Source organism: Dasypus novemcinctus, chromosome 23, assembly GCF_030445035.2.
Source record: "Dasypus novemcinctus isolate mDasNov1 chromosome 23, mDasNov1.1.hap2, whole genome shotgun sequence".
Classification (NCBI taxonomy): domain Eukaryota; kingdom Metazoa; phylum Chordata; class Mammalia; order Cingulata; family Dasypodidae; genus Dasypus; species Dasypus novemcinctus.
In genome coordinates, this window is record NC_080695.1 from 11138491 (window position 1) to 11155975 (window position 17485).

Genomic DNA, 17485 nt, shown 5'->3' on the forward strand with positions numbered 1-17485 from the left:
GCCCGAGCCGCCTGGTCGGGGCGCGGGGTGCAGCCGGGCCGGGGCGCGGCGCGGCGCCGAGGACGCCGCCGGCGGGGGCTGGGCCGAGGTAGGCGGTCACGCCGGGGTCGCGGGCCGGGGCGGCGCGGGGGCCGCGGCGCGGACCTGTCGGAGCCTTTGTCTGCGGCGCGGGGCGGCCCCGCACTCGCCGCCCTCCGCGCGGGCTCGGGCCGCCAAGTCGAGGCGCGGGGTGGGGACGCGGCTCTCGGGGCCCCGGGATGCGGTCCCCGCCGCCCCGTCCAGCATCTGCGCGCCGGCCCGGTCACCCCCTCTCCATCTGGGGGCGCGGGACCCGGCCTGGGAAGGGGAGGGGCGCCGCCCGCAGCCCCCGCCCAGGCCCGGATCTCGGCGCCACCCCCTCTCGGGGACACACCCCGAGGCCCTGCCCACCCCCCCCGAAGTTCTTGGGGAGCCCGGAGGCGCCCCAGCTCACCCCTTCCGCCAGCCAGCGCCCTCCTGGCTCTGGAGAAGCTGCTGGAAGACGCGGGGCCTGCTCCGGTGGCCCGAGTGGACAGGCCGATGCGGGGGGCACGGGCCTGGGAAGCAACTTAGTTGCTGTTGGGGGGTGCAGGCTGGCAGAAGGGGCCTGGGGAGCATCTTGGGACCCGCAGGAACCCAGAGGGGTGGGCTGGGGGTTGGGGGGCGGAGCCTGTGGCCCCTGAGTCCATCGGTGTGCAGGGAGCTTCTGGAAGGGGTGGTCCGAGGGTCTTGAACCCCACTTTCCCACAGGCAGAAGCAATGGCAAGGAGTCTGGGAGCAGCCCAGAGGGGGCCTAGCAGGGGTGCCCCCTCCCCGGAGGCTGCTAAGCCAGGCCTGGGGTGGGGGGTGCCAGGTGGACCCAAGCCAAGTATCGGAGCCTCTGGCCACCCAGTGTGTCAAGTGGCTTTTAGGACGAGCGGACACCTGCTTGCGCAGGCGGCCACGCCCTGCTGACCGTGCCCTCCCGCCGCCCGCCTTCCTCTCCTTCCTCCCCCACTGCCCCCCGCACTGCCTCCCCGCACTGCCGTGAGGTGGGGAAACTGAGGCCCACAGGGCGGCCGCCGAGGCAGAGATGACCTCGAGGCCAAAGAAAGGACCTGTACCTTCTCAACGGCTCCCCGGGTCGGCCCTGGGGGGGCTCAGACTCGGGTGGGGGCGCAGAGGAGGGCTGTTTAGACTCGGACGTTTAAATCCCTATTAAATCAGCGCACACGGCGATGCACTTTCGTTAAAGGGGCCCACGGGAGACGAAGAGGCGGGTCGGGGCGGCTCCCGGGCTCCAGGTGGGTGGTGCTGAGAGTGAGGGGCCCGGGAGGAGGGAGTCGGGGGCCCCAGGCGCAGGAGGGGCGGGGGTGAGTCGCCCCCTGCCCACCGTCCCAGGAGGACGGGGCCTCTTCCCAGGCCCCCAGCCGAGCCAGCAGGTGAGGTGGCCTCTAGGGACCTCCGGGCCGCGGCGGGCAGCGCGGGTGGCCCGGCCGAGCCCGCGGGAGCCCAGGATCACCCTGGCTGGACGCCGGGCTCGCGGCCCTCCCGGGGCCGGGGCGGCGCGGGCTTCCTGCGGGCGGGCCCTCGGCGTTCGGCCAAGGCGTGTTGGGTGCCACGTGTTCCGGGCTGCGCCTCGGGGGCCCGCGCCAGACCCAGGCCCGGCCTTTCGGGGTCTGGGGTTCCTCCAGCACGCAGCTGGCGTCCTGAGTGGGTGGGAGGGGGGCGGGGATCGGATTTTTGGAAGCCCCCATGCCACCCCTGTCCCCTTCCCCGTTAGTCCTTTGTCGCTGGAGAGGGAGGCTGGGCGGGCTGGGACAGAAGAGGACGCCCACCCACGCTTCCCCCACCCCCTGTCGCTCACGCAGACGGGCTCAGGAGTGGGTGGGACCCTGCCAGAGGCCACACCATTCAGACCCAGGAGAGCGGAGTCCAGAGCCCTGCTCCACGCCCACAGCCCCCCACAGCCCCCGAGGGGGCCGGCCCGGCCAGAGCTCTAGGGTGAGAGGTCTCGGGAAGGACGCCGCGCCCGCTCGGGGGCTACGCCAGGTGCAGCCCTGTTCCCAGACGGCCCCCTCCCCCTCCGGTCCTGGGGACCCGTCAGCTGGGTCAGCCCCCAGGGGACGGGGCAGAGCTCCGCCCGGACCCTGGGACCCGGCAGCGGGGAGGGCGCCAGGCAGAGGCCCCAGGGAGGCCCTGGTCCTCCCGGGCCCCGATTCAGAGCCTCCCGGAGAGCTGGAAAAACGACAGGGGAGGCGCTTGACCGGAGCAGCCCAGCGACTGGGGAAGAGGTAAACTGAGGCGGAGAGCTGGAGGAAATGAGGCACAGGAGATGGCGCAAGAGCAGGCAGAGGGGGCGAGGGGCACGGCAGCGGGCCGGTCCCAGAGGAAATTGTAACTCTGGGCCCATGAGGTTCTTTGGGGAGCAGGCCCTTCGCCCAGCTCTTCTCACGGGTTCTCCCACCCCTGCTCCTGGAACCAGGGAAACTGAGGCAGCACAGTGTGCCATCTCTGTTTAAGTTTTTCTACGATAAGCATGTATCCGTTTTGCAGTCAGATTAGTGATCGTTACTAGGAAAAAGTGCATAAATGTTTCAGGGGAAAAGCACTAGACCCCCCCCCCCCGCCAAAATAAAAGTTTCCTACCTGATGGGGGTGTCTCTCCATCATGGATCAGTTAGCTCCTTCCTTTCCTTTCCAAGGGTAAGGGGGAGCAGATTTGAGTTGAAGCAAGAACAACTAAGGCAAGACCAAAGAAAGAACTTCCTGGCACTGAGGGTGGTTATTAGTCCATGGTGACTCAGAGCATCCCAGGACCTGGCTCTGTGAGGCCCAGCGGGCTCTTCGCCCTCAGCCCTCACTTCCCTTGCCTGGGAAATGACCTGGCCACGGCACCTCCCACCCACAGCTGTGGCGAGCATGGGAAAATCCTGGCCCAGGGCCAACACCCAGAAAGCGTTGAATCACGTCACCTGTCGTGCGCCGCCTCCAAGTGCTCCCCCCGTCCGTCTAGACCTCTCCACATGGGCTCGGGCATTGCCGCCCAGGGCGGGACAACAGCCCCCAGCCGGGCCCAGCACTCTCCGCTACAGCTAGTGGGAACACGTTTTTTGGTTTTGTTTTGTTTTCTCTTCGTTTTCTCCTCTAGGATTCACGGGGATTCGATCCTGGGGCCCTCCAATGGAGAGAGAGGTTCCCTGTTACATGCGCCACCTCGGTTCCTGGTTTCTGTCGCATCTTGCTTTGATGCTCCCTGCGTCTCTCTTTTTGTTGCATCATCATCTTGCTGCGTGGCTCGCCGTGGGCCACGCGGATCGCCGCGCGGACACTTGACTCACCGCACGGGCACTGGCTCGCCGCACGGGCACACCTTTTTTTTATCAGGAGACCCTGGGGATCGACCCCGGGTCCTGCCGTGTGGTAGGCGGAAGCCCAATCACTTTGTGCCACCTCCGCTTCCCAACCTGTATTGTTTAACAGCTTTATTGAGATATAATTCACCGAGCAGATGCATCGCCCATTTAAAGTGTACATTCCAGGGTTTTTAGGGAGTGTACGCACACACCTGTGCAGCCGTCACCTCCACGTTAGCAATTTTCATCTGCCCCAAAAGAAACCTCTACCTGCGAGCGGCGGTCCCCGTTCCCCCAACCGTCCCAGCCCTGGCACTCGCTACTTTCTGGCTCTGTGGATTTGCCTGTTCTAGTATTTCATATAAATGGGATCAGGCAATATTTTTCCTCCGTGTCTGGCTTCTTGCATTCTACGTGTCGTCTTCAAGGCCCGTCCTTGTTGTAGTGTTGATCAGAGCTTCGTTCCTGTTTTACGGCTCAGTAATATTCCGCCATGTGGCAGGCCCCCACTGCGTGGTCCATGCACCTGTGGACAGGCGCTCGCGCTGCCTGCACCCTTTGGCTCTTGGGCGTCAAGCTGCAGTGAGCCGTGGTGTGCAAAGCTGGGGTAAACTTAGGGCGCCGTCCCCTGACCTCCCTCTCCTGCTTGCTCCTGTCTTCCGTGACGCCGTTTCACGATGGCAGTGTGGGGAGCAGATGTAGCTCAAGAGACTGAGCCCCTGCTTCCCATGTATGAGGTCCCGGGTTTGATCCCCGGTACCTCCTAAGCACAAGACAAATGAGAAAACCAACTCAGGGGAGCTGGTGTAGTTGAGCTCCGGCTTCCCACTTACAAGGTCCCAGGTTCAAACCCTGGCCCCGGTACCTCAAAAAAAAAAATCGTGGCATGAATAGAGAGGCTGGTCCCCAGGGGGTACGGACTTGAAAACCTGGCAGTGGGGGCGGCAGGGGCGCCTGCTCCTCCCGGGACCCTCAGTCTGCCCCCTCCCCTGTCCCCGCAGCACAGGCTGCCATGGGCTCCGTCAGAAGCCAGCGCCTCACGGAGACCGGCGCGGCGGGCACGCCTGACGGGAGCGGGGCGGCGAGCTTCAGCTTCAACAGCTACCAGCTGGAGGAGGAGGCCGAGCGCCAGGGCGGGGGGGCCAGGCGGGCCTCGGCTTTCCTGGACGCAGGTGAGTGAGGTGCAGGGGGGCGGGGCGGGGAGGAGGCTGCGTCCCCGGACGTGCCCTCTGGGCCTTTGAGATTCTGCGCCTTAAATCCTGAGACGTAAAGCTAGCCCTTAGGATCCTATGTCAGGGGATGAGGGATAGAGAGGGAACGAAGCACACGATTGCGTGTCCACGTGTCCTAATGCGGAGGACAGCCTCCCAGGACGCCAGGCTCCTCGGCTGGCCGTGTGGCCAGCGCGCGCTGCGCATGCCCTCCTCCGCTGCCCGCGGGAGCACCTCGGCCGGTCGTGATGCTCGGCCAGGTGGGGTCAGCTGCACCGTCCTTCCAGAAGGGTCTGGGCCACGAGCTGCCCTGCCTGAGTTGAGCGGTCGTGGTTTTCCGTGGTCTTGATCCCCAGGGCGTGGAAGTCCACAGAGATTCCTGTTGGGTCGCAGCAGCCCCCCCTCCCCAGTGCTTGGGACTGGCCACCCCGGCCAGCACAGCACCCCCTTCTCTGCCTGTTGAATCTGGGGCATGTGGAGCCCGAGGCGGCCGGGGGGCATCCCACCCCCCTGTTTTACGGAGCCACGGCTGCGTCTCCTGGCGGACGCCTGCCCCTGTGGGCACTGAGGCCTCTGCACGGGCAGAGCCTGAATCAGGGACGGAGGCAAATGCTTTGCTCATGGGCTGCGAGGGTGAGCGGTGGCTCTGCTGCTCCCCCTTCTCGCGTGGACCCCGTGGCCGTGGGGTTGGTGGCAGTGGCCTCAGTGGCAGCTGTCCCTCCAACGGCCGTGGTGGAAGTGGCTGTGGTAGTTGTGGCCGTAGCAGTGGAGGCCATGGTGGAGGCGGCTGCAGTGGCAGCGGCCGTAGTGTTTGGTGACCTTTGATAATGGCCGTGATGGCGGTGGCATGGGCAGTTGTGGCCATGGTGATGATGGCCGAGGGGGCAGTGGGCGGGGCAGGGGTGAGGGTAGCCTTGAGGGCAGTGGCATGGGCAACCGTGGGTATAGTGATGGACTGTTGTCATGGTGATGGCGGCCACGGCGACGGTGGCCGTGGTGCAGGTGGGCATGGAGATGCCTATTGCCATGGTAACGGTGTCCATGGTGATGGCGGCTGAGGTGGCGGTGGTGGACCCGGAGATGGACTGCCACCTTGGTGACAGCGGCCGAGGCGGCGGCGGTTCTGGTGCCCGGGACGGTAGCAGGGCCCGGCTACGTGGACTGACGGGCGCCACGTGCATGGTGGGGGCGGCGGTCGCGGGCCTGTGGCGGTGGCCCTGGCTGTGAGGGGCTCGCCCGCGTTTCCCCTGGCGTCTCTGACTTCAGCGGTGGAGGAGCCAGTGCCCGATGACCGCTACCACGCCATCTACTTCGCCATGCTGCTGGCCGGCGTGGGCTTCCTGCTGCCCTACAACAGCTTCATCACCGACGTGGACTACCTGCATCACAAGTACCCAGGTGGGTCGGGGGCCAGGTGCGCCGCAGAGGCCCGGGTGGGCCACAGGTACACAGGTGGGCCACAGGTACACAGGTGGGTCAGGGGTACCAGGTGGGCCACAGGTACCCAGGTGGGTCACAGATACCCAGGTGAGTCACAGGTACCCAGGTGGGCCACAGGTACCCAGGTGAGTCACAGGTACCCAGGTGGGCCACAGGTACCCAGGTGAGTCACAGGTACCCATGTGGGCCACAGGTACCCAGGTGAGTCACAGGTACCCATGTGGGCCACAGGTACCCAGGTGAGTCACAGGTACCCAGGTGGGCCACAGGTACGCAGGTAGGCCACAGGTACCCATGTGGGCCACAGATACCCGGGTGGGCCACAGGTGCCCATGTGGGCCACAGGTACCCGGGTGGGTCACAGGTACCCATGTGGGCCACAGGTACCCGGGTGGGCCACAGGTGCCCAGGTGGGTCATAGGTACCCAGGTAGGCACATGTTCCTGGGTGCACCACAGGTACCCAGGTGGGTCATAGGTACCCAGGTAGGCACATGTTCCTGGGTGCACCACAGGTACCCAGGTGGGTCATAGGTACCCAGGTAGGCACATGTTCCTGGGTGCACCACAGGTACCCAGGTGGGCCACAGGTATGCAGGTGGGTCACAGGTGCCCAGGTGGCCCACAGGTCCCCCCAGGTGGCTCACAGCAGGATGCCCCCCAGAAACGCCGGGGGCAGGACCCTGCCTGGGGGGCCCGCCTCATCCTGATCCCGACTGCTGTGCACTGCTGAGTGGCCCTGGGCGGCCGCCCACCCCCTCGGGCTCTCGGCAGCGGGCGGGGACACGTGCAGAGCCCGGGCAGCCCCGAGCCCGCTGTCGGCGCCCCGCAGGGACCTCGATCGTGTTCGACATGAGCCTCACCTACATCCTGGTGGCGCTGGTGGCCGTACTCCTGAGCAACGTCCTGGTGGAGAGGCTGAGCCTGCACACCAGGATCACGGCGGGTACGCGCCCCTCCCGGCCATCCCCGCGCCCGCCCTCCCGTCTGCGAAACGGGCGCTGGCCCCGGTGCTGCTCAACGAGCCGGCTCGGGACCTGGCCCCTTGGAGGCCCACCTGCCACCCTGGGGCTCACCCGGGCTCTTCCCTCTGCCTAGCGGGCCCTTCCCCTCCCATTCCTCTTCATGACCCAACCCGGCGGCACCTCCTCCAGGCAGCCTCCTGGGGTGCCCCTCCCAGGATTAAGGAGAAAGAGCAGAGAGCGCGGCTCAGGCCCGGCCCCCCCGGGAGCTCCGCTCAGGCCCCCCGCTCGGGCCCCCCGCTCAGCCCCCTCACCGGCCTCTCCCCTGCAGGCTACCTCTTAGCCTTGGGCCCCCTCCTCTTCATCAGCATCTGTGACGTGTGGCTGCAGCTCTTCTCCCACGGCCAGGCTTACGCCATCAACCTGGCCGCCGTGGCCACCGTGGCCTTTGGCTGCACAGGTAGGGGCTGGGGGCCCGGGGCGGCAGGGGCAGGGGCAGTGGCACGAGAGGAGCCAGGCTCGGGGCTGAGCAGCACTCACGTGCCTGCAACGTGGACGTGCGCTGGGTCAGGGGGCACACCGCCATCCATCATGGGTACCCATGCCCACAGAGACATTTGGACCCATCCGGATTTTTCTGATATCCACTGGGCTCTGAGGCCGGCCTGCCCACGTCAGTGCTTCCCTTGGGGGGCGCCCTTCAAACTCTTTTTTTGACTCGGAAAAAGTTTCAAAATTATAGAAAAGTTGCAAGAATAATCCACTGAACTCCCCTCTACCCCCCTTCGCCCAGATTGTCCAATTAACATTTTGCCACATTTTCCCTGCATGTGTACACGCAGCAGCACAGGTATTTTCCCCCACACTGCTTAAGAGCTGCTTATAAACATCATCCCACCCCGTGTCTAAATGCTTCAGTGCACAGCTTCTAAGAGCCAAGACATTTCTTCTAGAACCGCTTGACAATTGCCCAAACTGGGAAACGTGCCCTCGATGCAATATCATTATTCAATCTACAGTTCCTATTCCAATTCACCAGTCGCCCGTGATGTCCTTCGCCGTCTTTTTCTTTTTTCTGATCCAGGATCCAAGCAAGGATCACATATTGTTTGCTGCTGTGCCTTTCGGTCTCCTTTAATCTGGAACATTCCTTAGCCTTCCTTGGTCAACCTTTTGGAAGGGTCCAGGACTGTTGTTTTGTAGACTTTCAAACTTTTTGGGCCCCAGGCACCAGGAAGAGCCATTTTACATTACGACGAAGTACACACATTCATGGGTGTGTGCTTGTCAGCGAAATCAGTGTTTTGTGAAATAACACCCTCGCCCCAGCCAGCGTATGCAGATATTTTCTGTTCCATTCCACCCATCCATCTTTTAAAAATGAATGCTGGGAAAGACCAGGGAATGCTAGCTGGGCAAGCCCTGCCCAGGGTCACTGCCCAGGCGTCAGGGGCTTGCGGGTCCCTGGGGCAGCCGGTGCCTGGCTGCGGAGGCTCTGTCTGTGCTGGTTAGGAGGAGAGAGGGGTATGCTGTTACCACTTAGCCTGGAAATCTCAGTGGCTGAGCCAGACTTAGTCCCTGCTCTTGCTCCGTGCCCCACCCACGTCCACGGGGCTCAGCTCCACACAGCCACCCAGGGACTCACGCCGACGGTGGCCCCGCCATTTGCAAGGCGGGCTCTGGGGTCCCCGCTGCACAGGGAGAGAAAGACTGGCAGCGCGCGTCAGGCTTTTCACCACCTCGGCCTAGAAGCGACTCGGGCCATTTCCGTGCACGTGTCGCAGGCCAGAACGAGGCAGTGACCCGGCCAGCCCCAGGGCGGGGCCGTGGAGGCGTGCGCAGCCTGGCGGGCAGTCCCGTGTCCGCCACGTGCTGCAGGGTGGTTGTGCCCTCTGCCGCGAGTGGTGGGAGCATCTAGCTGCCCCCACCCTGGCCGCCACCGTAGCCTCAAGCTTGTGAGTTTGTTCCCAGCAGACAGGTGGTGAATGGCGGCTCACGGCTCTTTCCCTCTCTCTTAAGTGCAGCAATCGAGCTTCTACGGGTACACGGGGATGTTGCCCAAGAGGTACACGCAGGGGGTGATGACGGGGGAGAGTGAGTATACACAGGTACCCCGGGGGAAGCAGGGGGCTGGCCGGGGCTTGGGGGCTCTGTGGGGGCTGGGCTGGGGCAGTGGCCGCTGCCTGCCTCCCCCGGCTGGGAGTGGCTCAGGCACGTGGGGGCACAGGCACGCGTGTGCCGTGTTTCCGTGGCTGGGATGGGAGCCCTGCATGGAGCTCCAAGAGGGTACCTGGGGCGTTGCATGCCCGTGTGGCGCACCGTGTGTGTCCCGCGCCATCTCCGCGCTGCCGGCTCCCACTTTTCACCTTCAGCACCCAAGCTCTCCTCACAGCCCCAGACCTGCAAGCCACCCAGCTAGGGCGGCTGGGTGGGCCCAGGCCGTGGGGCGGGGCCGGAGGGGCAGGGCTAGGGCGGCTGGGTGTGCCCAGGCCATGGGGCGGGGCCGGAGGGGCAGGGCTAGGGCGGCTGGGTGGGCCCAGGCAATGGGGCGGGGCCGGAGGGGCAGGGCTAGGGCGGCTGGGTGGGCCCAGGCAATGGGGCGGGGCCGGAGGGGCAGGGCTAGGGCGGCTGGGTGTGCCCAGGCCGTGGGGTGGGGCCGGTGGGGCGGGGCTAGGGCGGCTGGGTGGGCCCAGGCCATGGGGTGGGGCCGGAGGGGCGGGGCTAGGGCAGCTGGGAGGGCCCAGGCCATGGGGCGGGGCCGGAGGGGCAGGGCTAGGGCGGCTGGGTGTGCCCAGGCCATGGGGTGGGGCTGGAGGGGCGGGGCTAGGGCGGCTGGGAGGGCCCAGGCCGTGGGGCGGGGCTGGAGGGGCGGGGCTAGGGCGGCTGGGAGGGCCCAGGCCGTGGGGCGGGGCTGGAGGGGCGGGGCTAGGGCGGCTGGGAGGGCCCAGGCCGTGGGGCGGGGCTGGAGGGGCGGGGCTAGGGGGGCTGGGAGCACCCAGGCCATGGGGTGGGGCCGGAGGGGCGGGGCTAGGGCAGCTGGGAGGGCCCAGGCCGTGGGGTGGGGCTGGAGGGGTGGGGCTAGGGCGGCTGGGTGGGTCCAGGCCATGGGGTGGGGCCGGAGGGGCGGGGCTAGGGCAGCTGGGAGGGCCCAGCCCGTGGGGTGGGGCTGGAGGGGTGGGGCTAGGGCGGCTGGGTGGGCCCAGGCCATGGGGTGGGGCCGGAGGGGCGGGGCTAGGGCAGCTGGGAGGGCCCAGGCCGTGGGGCGGGGCTGGAGGGGCGGGGCTAGGGGGCTGGGAGGGCCCAGGCCATGGGGTGGGGCCGGAGGGGCGGGGCTAGGGCGGCTGGGTGTGCCCAGGCCATGGGGCGGGGCTGGAGGGGTGGGGCTAGGGCGGCTGGGTGTGCCCAGGCCATGGGGTGGGGCCGGAGGGGTGGGGCTAGGGCGGCTGGGAGGGCCCAGGCCGTGGGGCGGGGCTGGAGGGGCGGGGCTAGGGGGCTGGGAGGGCCCAGGCCGTGGGGCGGGGCTGGAGGGGTGGGGCTAGGGCGGCTGGGAGGGCCCAGGCCGTGGGGCGGGGCTGGAGGGGCGGGGCTAGGGCGGCTGGGTGGGCCCAGGCCATGGGGTGGGGCCGGAGGGGCAGGGCTAGGGCGGCTGGGTGGGCCCAGCCCATGGGGCGGGGCTTGGCTGGGGGGCGGGGTGATCCCGAGGGGCTGGGCAGGTGGGGCCCTGCACCCCACCCAGCGCCCCCGCCCGGCCCAGGCACGGCGGGCGTGATGATCTCCCTGAGCCGCATCCTCACGAAGCTGCTGCTGCCGGACGAGCGGGCCAGCACGCTCATCTTCTTCCTCGTCTCCGTGGGCCTGGAGCTGCTCTGCTTCCTGCTGCACCTGCTGGTGCGCCGCAGCCGCTTTGTGCTCTACCACACCTCCCGGCCCCGCGACAGCCGCCAGGGCTGCAGGGCCGGCCGGGGCTCCGGCTACCGCGTGCACCACGACGTGACCGCCGGGGACGTCCACTTCGTGAGTCCTTGCCCCTGTGGCGGACGGGGAGGTGCCCGGCCCGCTGCCTCAGTTTCCTCATCTGTCCCTCGGGGATGGGGAAGAAGCGCTGCCCTGGGAGGCAGCCCTGGGCACAGGTGTCACCCCCGGGAAATTTCTCACCCCATGCTGGAGCGCCCACCCCCTGGCCCGCCTCTCCTCCACCTCCTTGTGGCTCCTGTGGCCTGAGGCCCCACCCAGAGGTGTAATCCCACCTTCTATGGTCTGAGGGTGCCTCCAGCCGCTGTACCCCACAGGCCATGATGCCTGGTCCCAGCCCACTGTGACAGTCCACGTTCTGTGGCCTGATGTCCCAGTCAGCTTCCACGGCCCCCAGCTGTAGCCTGGAGCTCCTCCCACAACTCACGATGCACGGTCCCAGCCTCCTGTGACGGTCCCCATGGGTGGCCCAAAGTTTCCATCCCATTATGACAGCCCCGCCCCGTGGCCTGAGGCCCCCCTGGCAGGGAGCGCCACGCTCGGCCCAGGCCCTGCCCCCTCAAGGCGCCTCCTGCAGGGCCCTCCCACGGGCACGTCTCCGTGGAGCTCCCACTCTCCCATCTCCCGGTGGTTCTCCTAGTGACAGGACACACAGGAGGGAAATCAAGGCCCCTGCTCTCGGGCTCCCCCCCCCCCCCCCCCCCGGCCAGGCGAGGGACCCAGAGGGGGCGCTGGAGCCAGAGGAGGGGGCGTGGGCCCGTGGGCGGAGCAGGGAAGGACACCGGGCAGAGCCGGGGCTGCGGGCTCCAGCCGAGGGGGCCGCCCCCGCCTCCTTCCCGCAGGCGGAGGCCCTGCCCCCTGGGGTCACAGCCCAGACGGCCCCTGCCGGGGGGTGCCACACGACCCGGAGGGAGAGCTGCCGGGCTCCACGGGGGCAGGCCAGGCAGGCTCCGACGGAACCACGGCCCCTCCCCGTCCTCATCCACGCGGCCTTGACCCAGGGGGTCGCCAGGGACTCTGCTCGGGGTCAGGGCTGCCGCTGTGAGCTGGAGACGCCTCCTCGTGGAGCCTCGCCCACATGAAGGGGAGGCCTGAGACCCACAGGAACGGTGTCAGGGGCAGAGGGAACAGAGTGTGCAAAGGTTCAGAGGCTGGGGGGAACTGGTGGGCCTGAGGGACGGCAAGGAGCAGCCAGAGCTGCAGCCGGAGGCCTGGCAGGGCCCCTGGGACACAGGAGGCGCTGACTGGGCATCGGCCTGCGGGGACCCCTCCTCCCGGGGGGCTCAGGCTCGTCCTTCCAGCCCTGCCCTGGCCGAACCCTGGCCACCACAGAGGCCCTGGGGGCAGTCCCCGTCCCCCGAGCCTGACCCCCTGGCTCCGGCCTCGCCCCCAGGAGCACCAGGCCCCTCCTCTGGGCTACAGCGGACCCCTGAAGGACAGCCCGGCCCACGAGGCGAGCGGCGGCGCCTACGTGCGCTTCGACGTGCCGCGGCCCAGAGCCCAGCGCAGCTGGCCCACGCTGCGAGGTGAGCGGCGGCCGCGGGCGGCGCCAGGGCCGGAGGGTGGGGCGGGCGGGGCCCGCGCGGTGACCGCCGCCCGCCCGCAGCCCTGCTGCTGCACCGCTACGCGGTGGCCCGCGTCATCTGGGCGGACATGCTGTCCATCGCCGTCACCTACTTCATCACGCTGTGCCTGTTCCCGGGGCTGGAGTCGGAGATCCGCCACTGCGTCCTGGGCGAGTGGCTGCCCATCCTCGTCATGGCCACCTTCAACCTCTCCGACTTCGTGGGCAAGGTGGGCCGCCCGGGGGGGCAGGGCGCCGCCGGGGGGGCTGGGCCTCGAGGCACCCCCGCGCCGGGCGGCCGCCACACTTCCGCCTCTCTGGGCAGAACCCTCCCCGCAGGCACGTGGTCCGAGGGGGCGCGTGTCGTCCCCCTGCCCCCCTCCCCTGCGAGGGTGGGCAGGAGCTGCCGGGAGCCTCGATCCCTCAAGCGGGGTCAGGAGTCCCCCCGAGGCCCAAATGGGGAGACGTGGAGAAAGGGTCTGGACAGGGATGCGGCCGGTGGCCGTGTTGAGCGGCGTTCCGTGGGTCCTAGTGGACCCGGCAGGAGGAGGGCGGGTTGGAGCCGGGAGAGCTCGGGGGCGGCGGTGGGGGCGTGAGGGGAGCGCCCACCGCCCGCTCCCCGCAGATCCTGGCGGCCGTGCCGGTGGCCTGGCGGGGCGCGCACCTGCTGGCCTGCGCCTGCCTGCGCGCGGCCTTCGTCCCGCTGTTCGTGCTCTGCGTGTACCCCAGCGGCGCGCCCGCCCTGCCCCACCCGGCCTGGCCCTGCGTCTTTTCCCTGCTCATGGGCATCAGCAACGGCTACTTCGGCAGCGTGCCCATGATCCTGGCGGCCGGCAAGGTGGACCCCAAGCAGCGCGAGCTGGCAGGTGAGGCCCGCGGGGGCCGCGGGGGCCAGGCCAGGAGGGGCCCTGGGGGGGCCAGCCGGTGCGGGGCCCTCTGCAGTCACTTGGCCATTCGCTCATTCGTTCCAAAACCGTTCGCTGCCCGTTGTCAGCCCTGGGGACACGTTAGTGACAAAGCGCCAATCCCTGCCCCAGTGGGGTGACGCTCCAGGCGTGGAGACAGACAATAAACAGACGCAGCGAAAAGACAGGGCCAAATGTGGGGGGAGGGGGAAATAAAGCAGCAAAACAGGGTGGGAGCTTGGGAGCAGGGTTTGTGAACGTCAGTGGGTGGTCTGGGAAGGCGTCCTGGAGGAGGAGACTTTTGAGCACAGACCCGAGGGAGCGAGCCGCAGGCACGGGAAGAGCGAGCAGGCACAGGGAATAGCCTGTGCAAAGGCCCTGAGGTGCAGCAGAGAGGAGGTGGGGGGTGCCGGAAGGGTGGGAGCAGAGGGGTCTGAGAGGCCGAGGGGCAAGTGGGGGCCTGTAGCAGCCCAGTGAGGACAAGGCCAGCCGTGCAGGTGGGAGAAGGGGGCGCCCTCCGGCCCGTGGGGGGGGGTGGCACTGACGGGTCCGGCCGCGGGATCGACAGATGGGAGGGCGGCAGCGGGGCCTCCAGGGGCCTCCGCGGGGCAGCGGGGTGGGCGGGGCCTCGTCCACTTGATGCCCATTCGCCCAATACGGGGAGGCCCCGGGGGCCTGGGCCGGAGCTCACGGTGGGCGTCGGGGAAGCCGGCGAGCCCCGGGGCTGGCCAGGCTGCCGGGGAGGGGGCATGAGACGCAGAGGGGGGCCGGGGGGCGGGGGCTCGGGCCGGAAGGGAGCAGCGCTGCTGTGTGTCCTGCTTGACCGGCTCCGCCCCCTTTGGCGGGCCCCTCCCCCAGCACGTGGCCCCCCCCCCCCCCCAAGCAGCCACCGGCTCATGGCACCAATGCCAGGAGGTGGCCGCCCCGTGTGTCCAGTCTGGATCCTGACGGCCGGGGTGGGAGAGCGCCATTCTCCCCCCCCACCCGCGCTGTCCCTGCTCCCCCCCCAGCTGCTCAGGCCCCCCCTCTCCGCAGGAAACACCATGACGGTGTCGTACATGGCGGGGCTGACGCTGGGCTCGGCCGTGGCCTACTTCACCTACAGCCTCGCGCGCGACGCCCCCGGCAGCTGCCCCCAGCCCGCCGCCGCCAACGCCTCCCTCGCCCCGGGGCTCTGAGCCGCCGCCCCTCCCCGTGCCAGCGAGCCCCTGCCCCCTCTCGGCCCGGCGCTGTCCCCCGCCAGCCCCAGGGTCCCGCCCCCAGTTCCTCGCAGCCTGGGACGTCCACCTGCGGCCCCGGCCCGGGCTCCGTGGGGTCAGGAACGCAGACCGCCAGCCGGGAGCTGGGGGCCCCGGGGCCGCCGTCCAACCAGGCGCCCCAAAACGGGCAGCCTGGAAGGAGGGGCCGTCCCGCCGCCCCGAGGCCGGGAGTCCCAGGTCAGGGCGCGGCGGGCCTGGCGTCCCCCCCACGGCCACGCTTCCCTGGCCCCTGCTGTGTCCAGCGGGGCTCTGCGTCCGGGTCGGCGTCGTCGGACCTGGTGACACCTGCGAAAACCCGATTTCCAGACCAGGTCCAGTCGCTGTCCCAGGTCAGGACTTGGACACGTCTTTTTGGGGGACACGGGTCAGCCTGCTGCAGCCCGCCTGCCCCCAGCGTGCCGTCCATGGCACCTGTCCAGGTGTGGCCGGCTGCGCCCCGCCTCGCTGGGGACTCCTGGGGAACCAGGGCACCTTGAGAGGAGGGGGGCCCTGGCCGGGCCGTCACTGACCACAGTGGCCGTGCCCCACCGGGGGTCTCCCCGCACCCACCCGCCCGCTGTGGCCTTCCCAGGCTCCTCTCCCCCTGCCTGTCACCCAGGTGGGGGATGCAAAGCCGAAACCAGCCCTTGACTCAGGCCTGCTGTGGCTCACGGCGCCCACGGCCTGTGCCACGGGAGGCCAGCAGGGACGAGGAGGGACGGGGCCTGCCAGCAGGTCCTCGTGGGGGGAGGGGGGACACCTGGCCCCCGGGTGGGGGCCCGGGGAGGAAGTCTGACCCCTGCTGTGACCACCCCCTGCTGTGTCCCGGCGTCTGTCCACCACCTGGACCGCACTGGCTATTAAAGGTGAAGGCAGGACCGCCCCTCCCCCGCCGCCTCGTGGCCTCTGTGGGGGGGGCTGGGGGCGCTGGGGGGGGGACTGGTGGGACCAGCTCCACTTGGCAACTGGGCCTCAGCCTCGACTGCCCACGGAGGGTGGGGTCAGAAGTGTCTGCACCCACGCGGGGGGGTGGGGTGACTGGGAGGGGAGTGGGGGGCAGGAGCGCTTTGGGGTTTGTGTGGCACCTGGGGCCCCTCAGACCCTCACAACCGGAGAGGACGGCTGCGCCCACCCTGAGAACGCCCCCCCCCCTGCCGCTGGGGGATCGGGGGTCCGTGGAATCCCCGCGCTCTGGGCCCGGCCCCCAGCGCTGTGGCTGACTCGCGGGACCCCACAAGCTCCTGCCCTGTCGTGCCTCCGTTTCCCCCATGAGTGGGGCTGGTCCCCCCGATCTCCTCGCTGGGGGTCCTGGGGCAGGAAGGGGGCTGCCCGCGCCGCCCGTGTGGCCCTGTCCCCGGGCGGGCCTGCGCGGGGCGGGACCCAGGGGCGCCCACGTGGGCGGCGCCGCCGGCCGCAGCCGCCAGGGGGCGCCGCCCGCCGCGCCTATGGAGCCCCTCACCCCGCGCGTGACCTGGGAGCCCTGCGCGGGCCCGCCCCCGGCCCGCTGCGAGCCGGATGCCTCCCGCGTGTGGCCGCTTCTGCCCACGACGTTCCTGCTGCACCAGGAGATCAAGGCGCAGACCGCGCTGCGCAGCGCCGCTCCCCTCCCAGGCACGGTGGGAGCTTGAAGGCTCGGGGCACCCCAGCCTTGCGCACCCCGACGCCCCCACCCTCGGTGAGCACGGCCTGAGCTGCCCCCAGGCCTCCCCTGCCCCCAGGAGTCAGCTCCAGGCCAGGGGTGCTGCCCCACCCTCACCACGGCCATTGGCTCAGGGCCACTCAGACCACCTGGATCATCCTTTTAAGGCGTGAGTCCTGGCCAGAACTCAGCCCTGCATTTTAAAGGACACAAAAAACGAGCCGGAAGCCCATCCCGTCCTCTCCCAAAGAACTTCCTGCTGGTGGGTGAGTGGTGGCCATCTGTGCTGCCCACAAATTAGCCACAGGTGGCTGCTGGGCCCTGGAAATGTGGCTCATGCAGCTGAGGAACTAAACTTTCATTTGAGTGAGTTCCCACTCAAATAGCCACACGGGGCCAGGGGCCCCCCACCCAAGCCTCCCCCTGCCCCAACACCCAGGTGCCCACAATAAACCACTCCGAACAACGGTGCTTTTCCAATTAAATCTTTTTTTCTTTTCTTTTTTTTATGAAAAAGATCACACAGAATTCGCCAACAAACAAAATTTCAAAAAAACTTAAAAAAAAAAAAAGGAAGAAGAAAACAATAATCCCCCCCAAAAAATAAAACCAAAGTCTGGCTTTTCCTTCCTCACGATTGTCTGGACAAACCCTCCTTGTCCCTGGAGGGCGTGGGGGCGCTAAGTGCTTTCTTGGGCCCGAGTGGGGGTCCCTCAAAACAGCCCCCCTCACTGTCTCCTCTCTCCCTAACTCCTTCTGTCTGGGGGGCGGCACAGGACACGGGGCAGGGCGGGGAGGGGGGTGTGTGCGTGGGGTGGGGGTGAAGCCGGCTGCGGGACACTCACAATCTAACAGGAAATAAAAAATAATATTCTGCACGTCAGAATGTGTTCGCTTTTTATAATTTCATAGCTATTTTTTCACAGTTTTAAAAAGTTTATATTTATATATATTTATATATATTTATCTTTATATATATAATTAAAAAGTCGACTCCATTTAAAGGCGTATGATACAGGGCTGGGGCGAGCGCCTCTCGGTACAATAAAACTGTACAGGCTGAGAACCGCCTGCTCCGGGGCTGGCGGGGGCCGGGGGGGCAGCACCATCGGCTCGTCTGTAGTGTTGGGGCCGGCCGGGCCCGGGGACACGTGGCACCCCGTCCACCTGGTGCCGAGGTCCGGGGTGGTCCCCGGCCGATG

The 17485-nt window shown here is 68.0% G+C and overlaps 1 protein-coding gene across 1 annotated transcript; it reads left to right on the forward strand.

Annotated features, from left to right (window-relative positions):
• The first annotated feature begins 4365 nt into the window (after positions 1-4365).
• Positions 4366-14584, forward strand: SLC29A4 (solute carrier family 29 member 4). The gene is made up of 10 exons (XM_058286749.1): positions 4366-4525; positions 5831-5962; positions 6836-6949; positions 7297-7425; positions 8985-9059; positions 10720-10979; positions 12331-12463; positions 12544-12731; positions 13127-13367; positions 14442-14584. Exons 1-10 carry the CDS (start codon positions 4366-4368, stop codon positions 14582-14584), a joined length of 1575 nt encoding a protein of 524 aa, XP_058142732.1.
• The last annotated feature ends 2901 nt before the right edge of the window (positions 14585-17485 follow it).

Excerpts from the sequence above, each read along its gene's own strand:
- SLC29A4 (XM_058286749.1), top strand. The coding sequence starts at position 4,366 with ATGGGCTCCGTCAGAAGCCAGCGCCTCACGGAGACCGGCGCGGCGGGC. Across the intron at positions 6,950-7,296 it reads GCACACCAGGATCACGGCGG|GCTACCTCTTAGCCTTGGGC; the intron begins GTACGCGCCCCT and ends TCTCCCCTGCAG. Across the intron at positions 12,732-13,126 it reads TCTCCGACTTCGTGGGCAAG|ATCCTGGCGGCCGTGCCGGT; the intron begins GTGGGCCGCCCG and ends CGCTCCCCGCAG.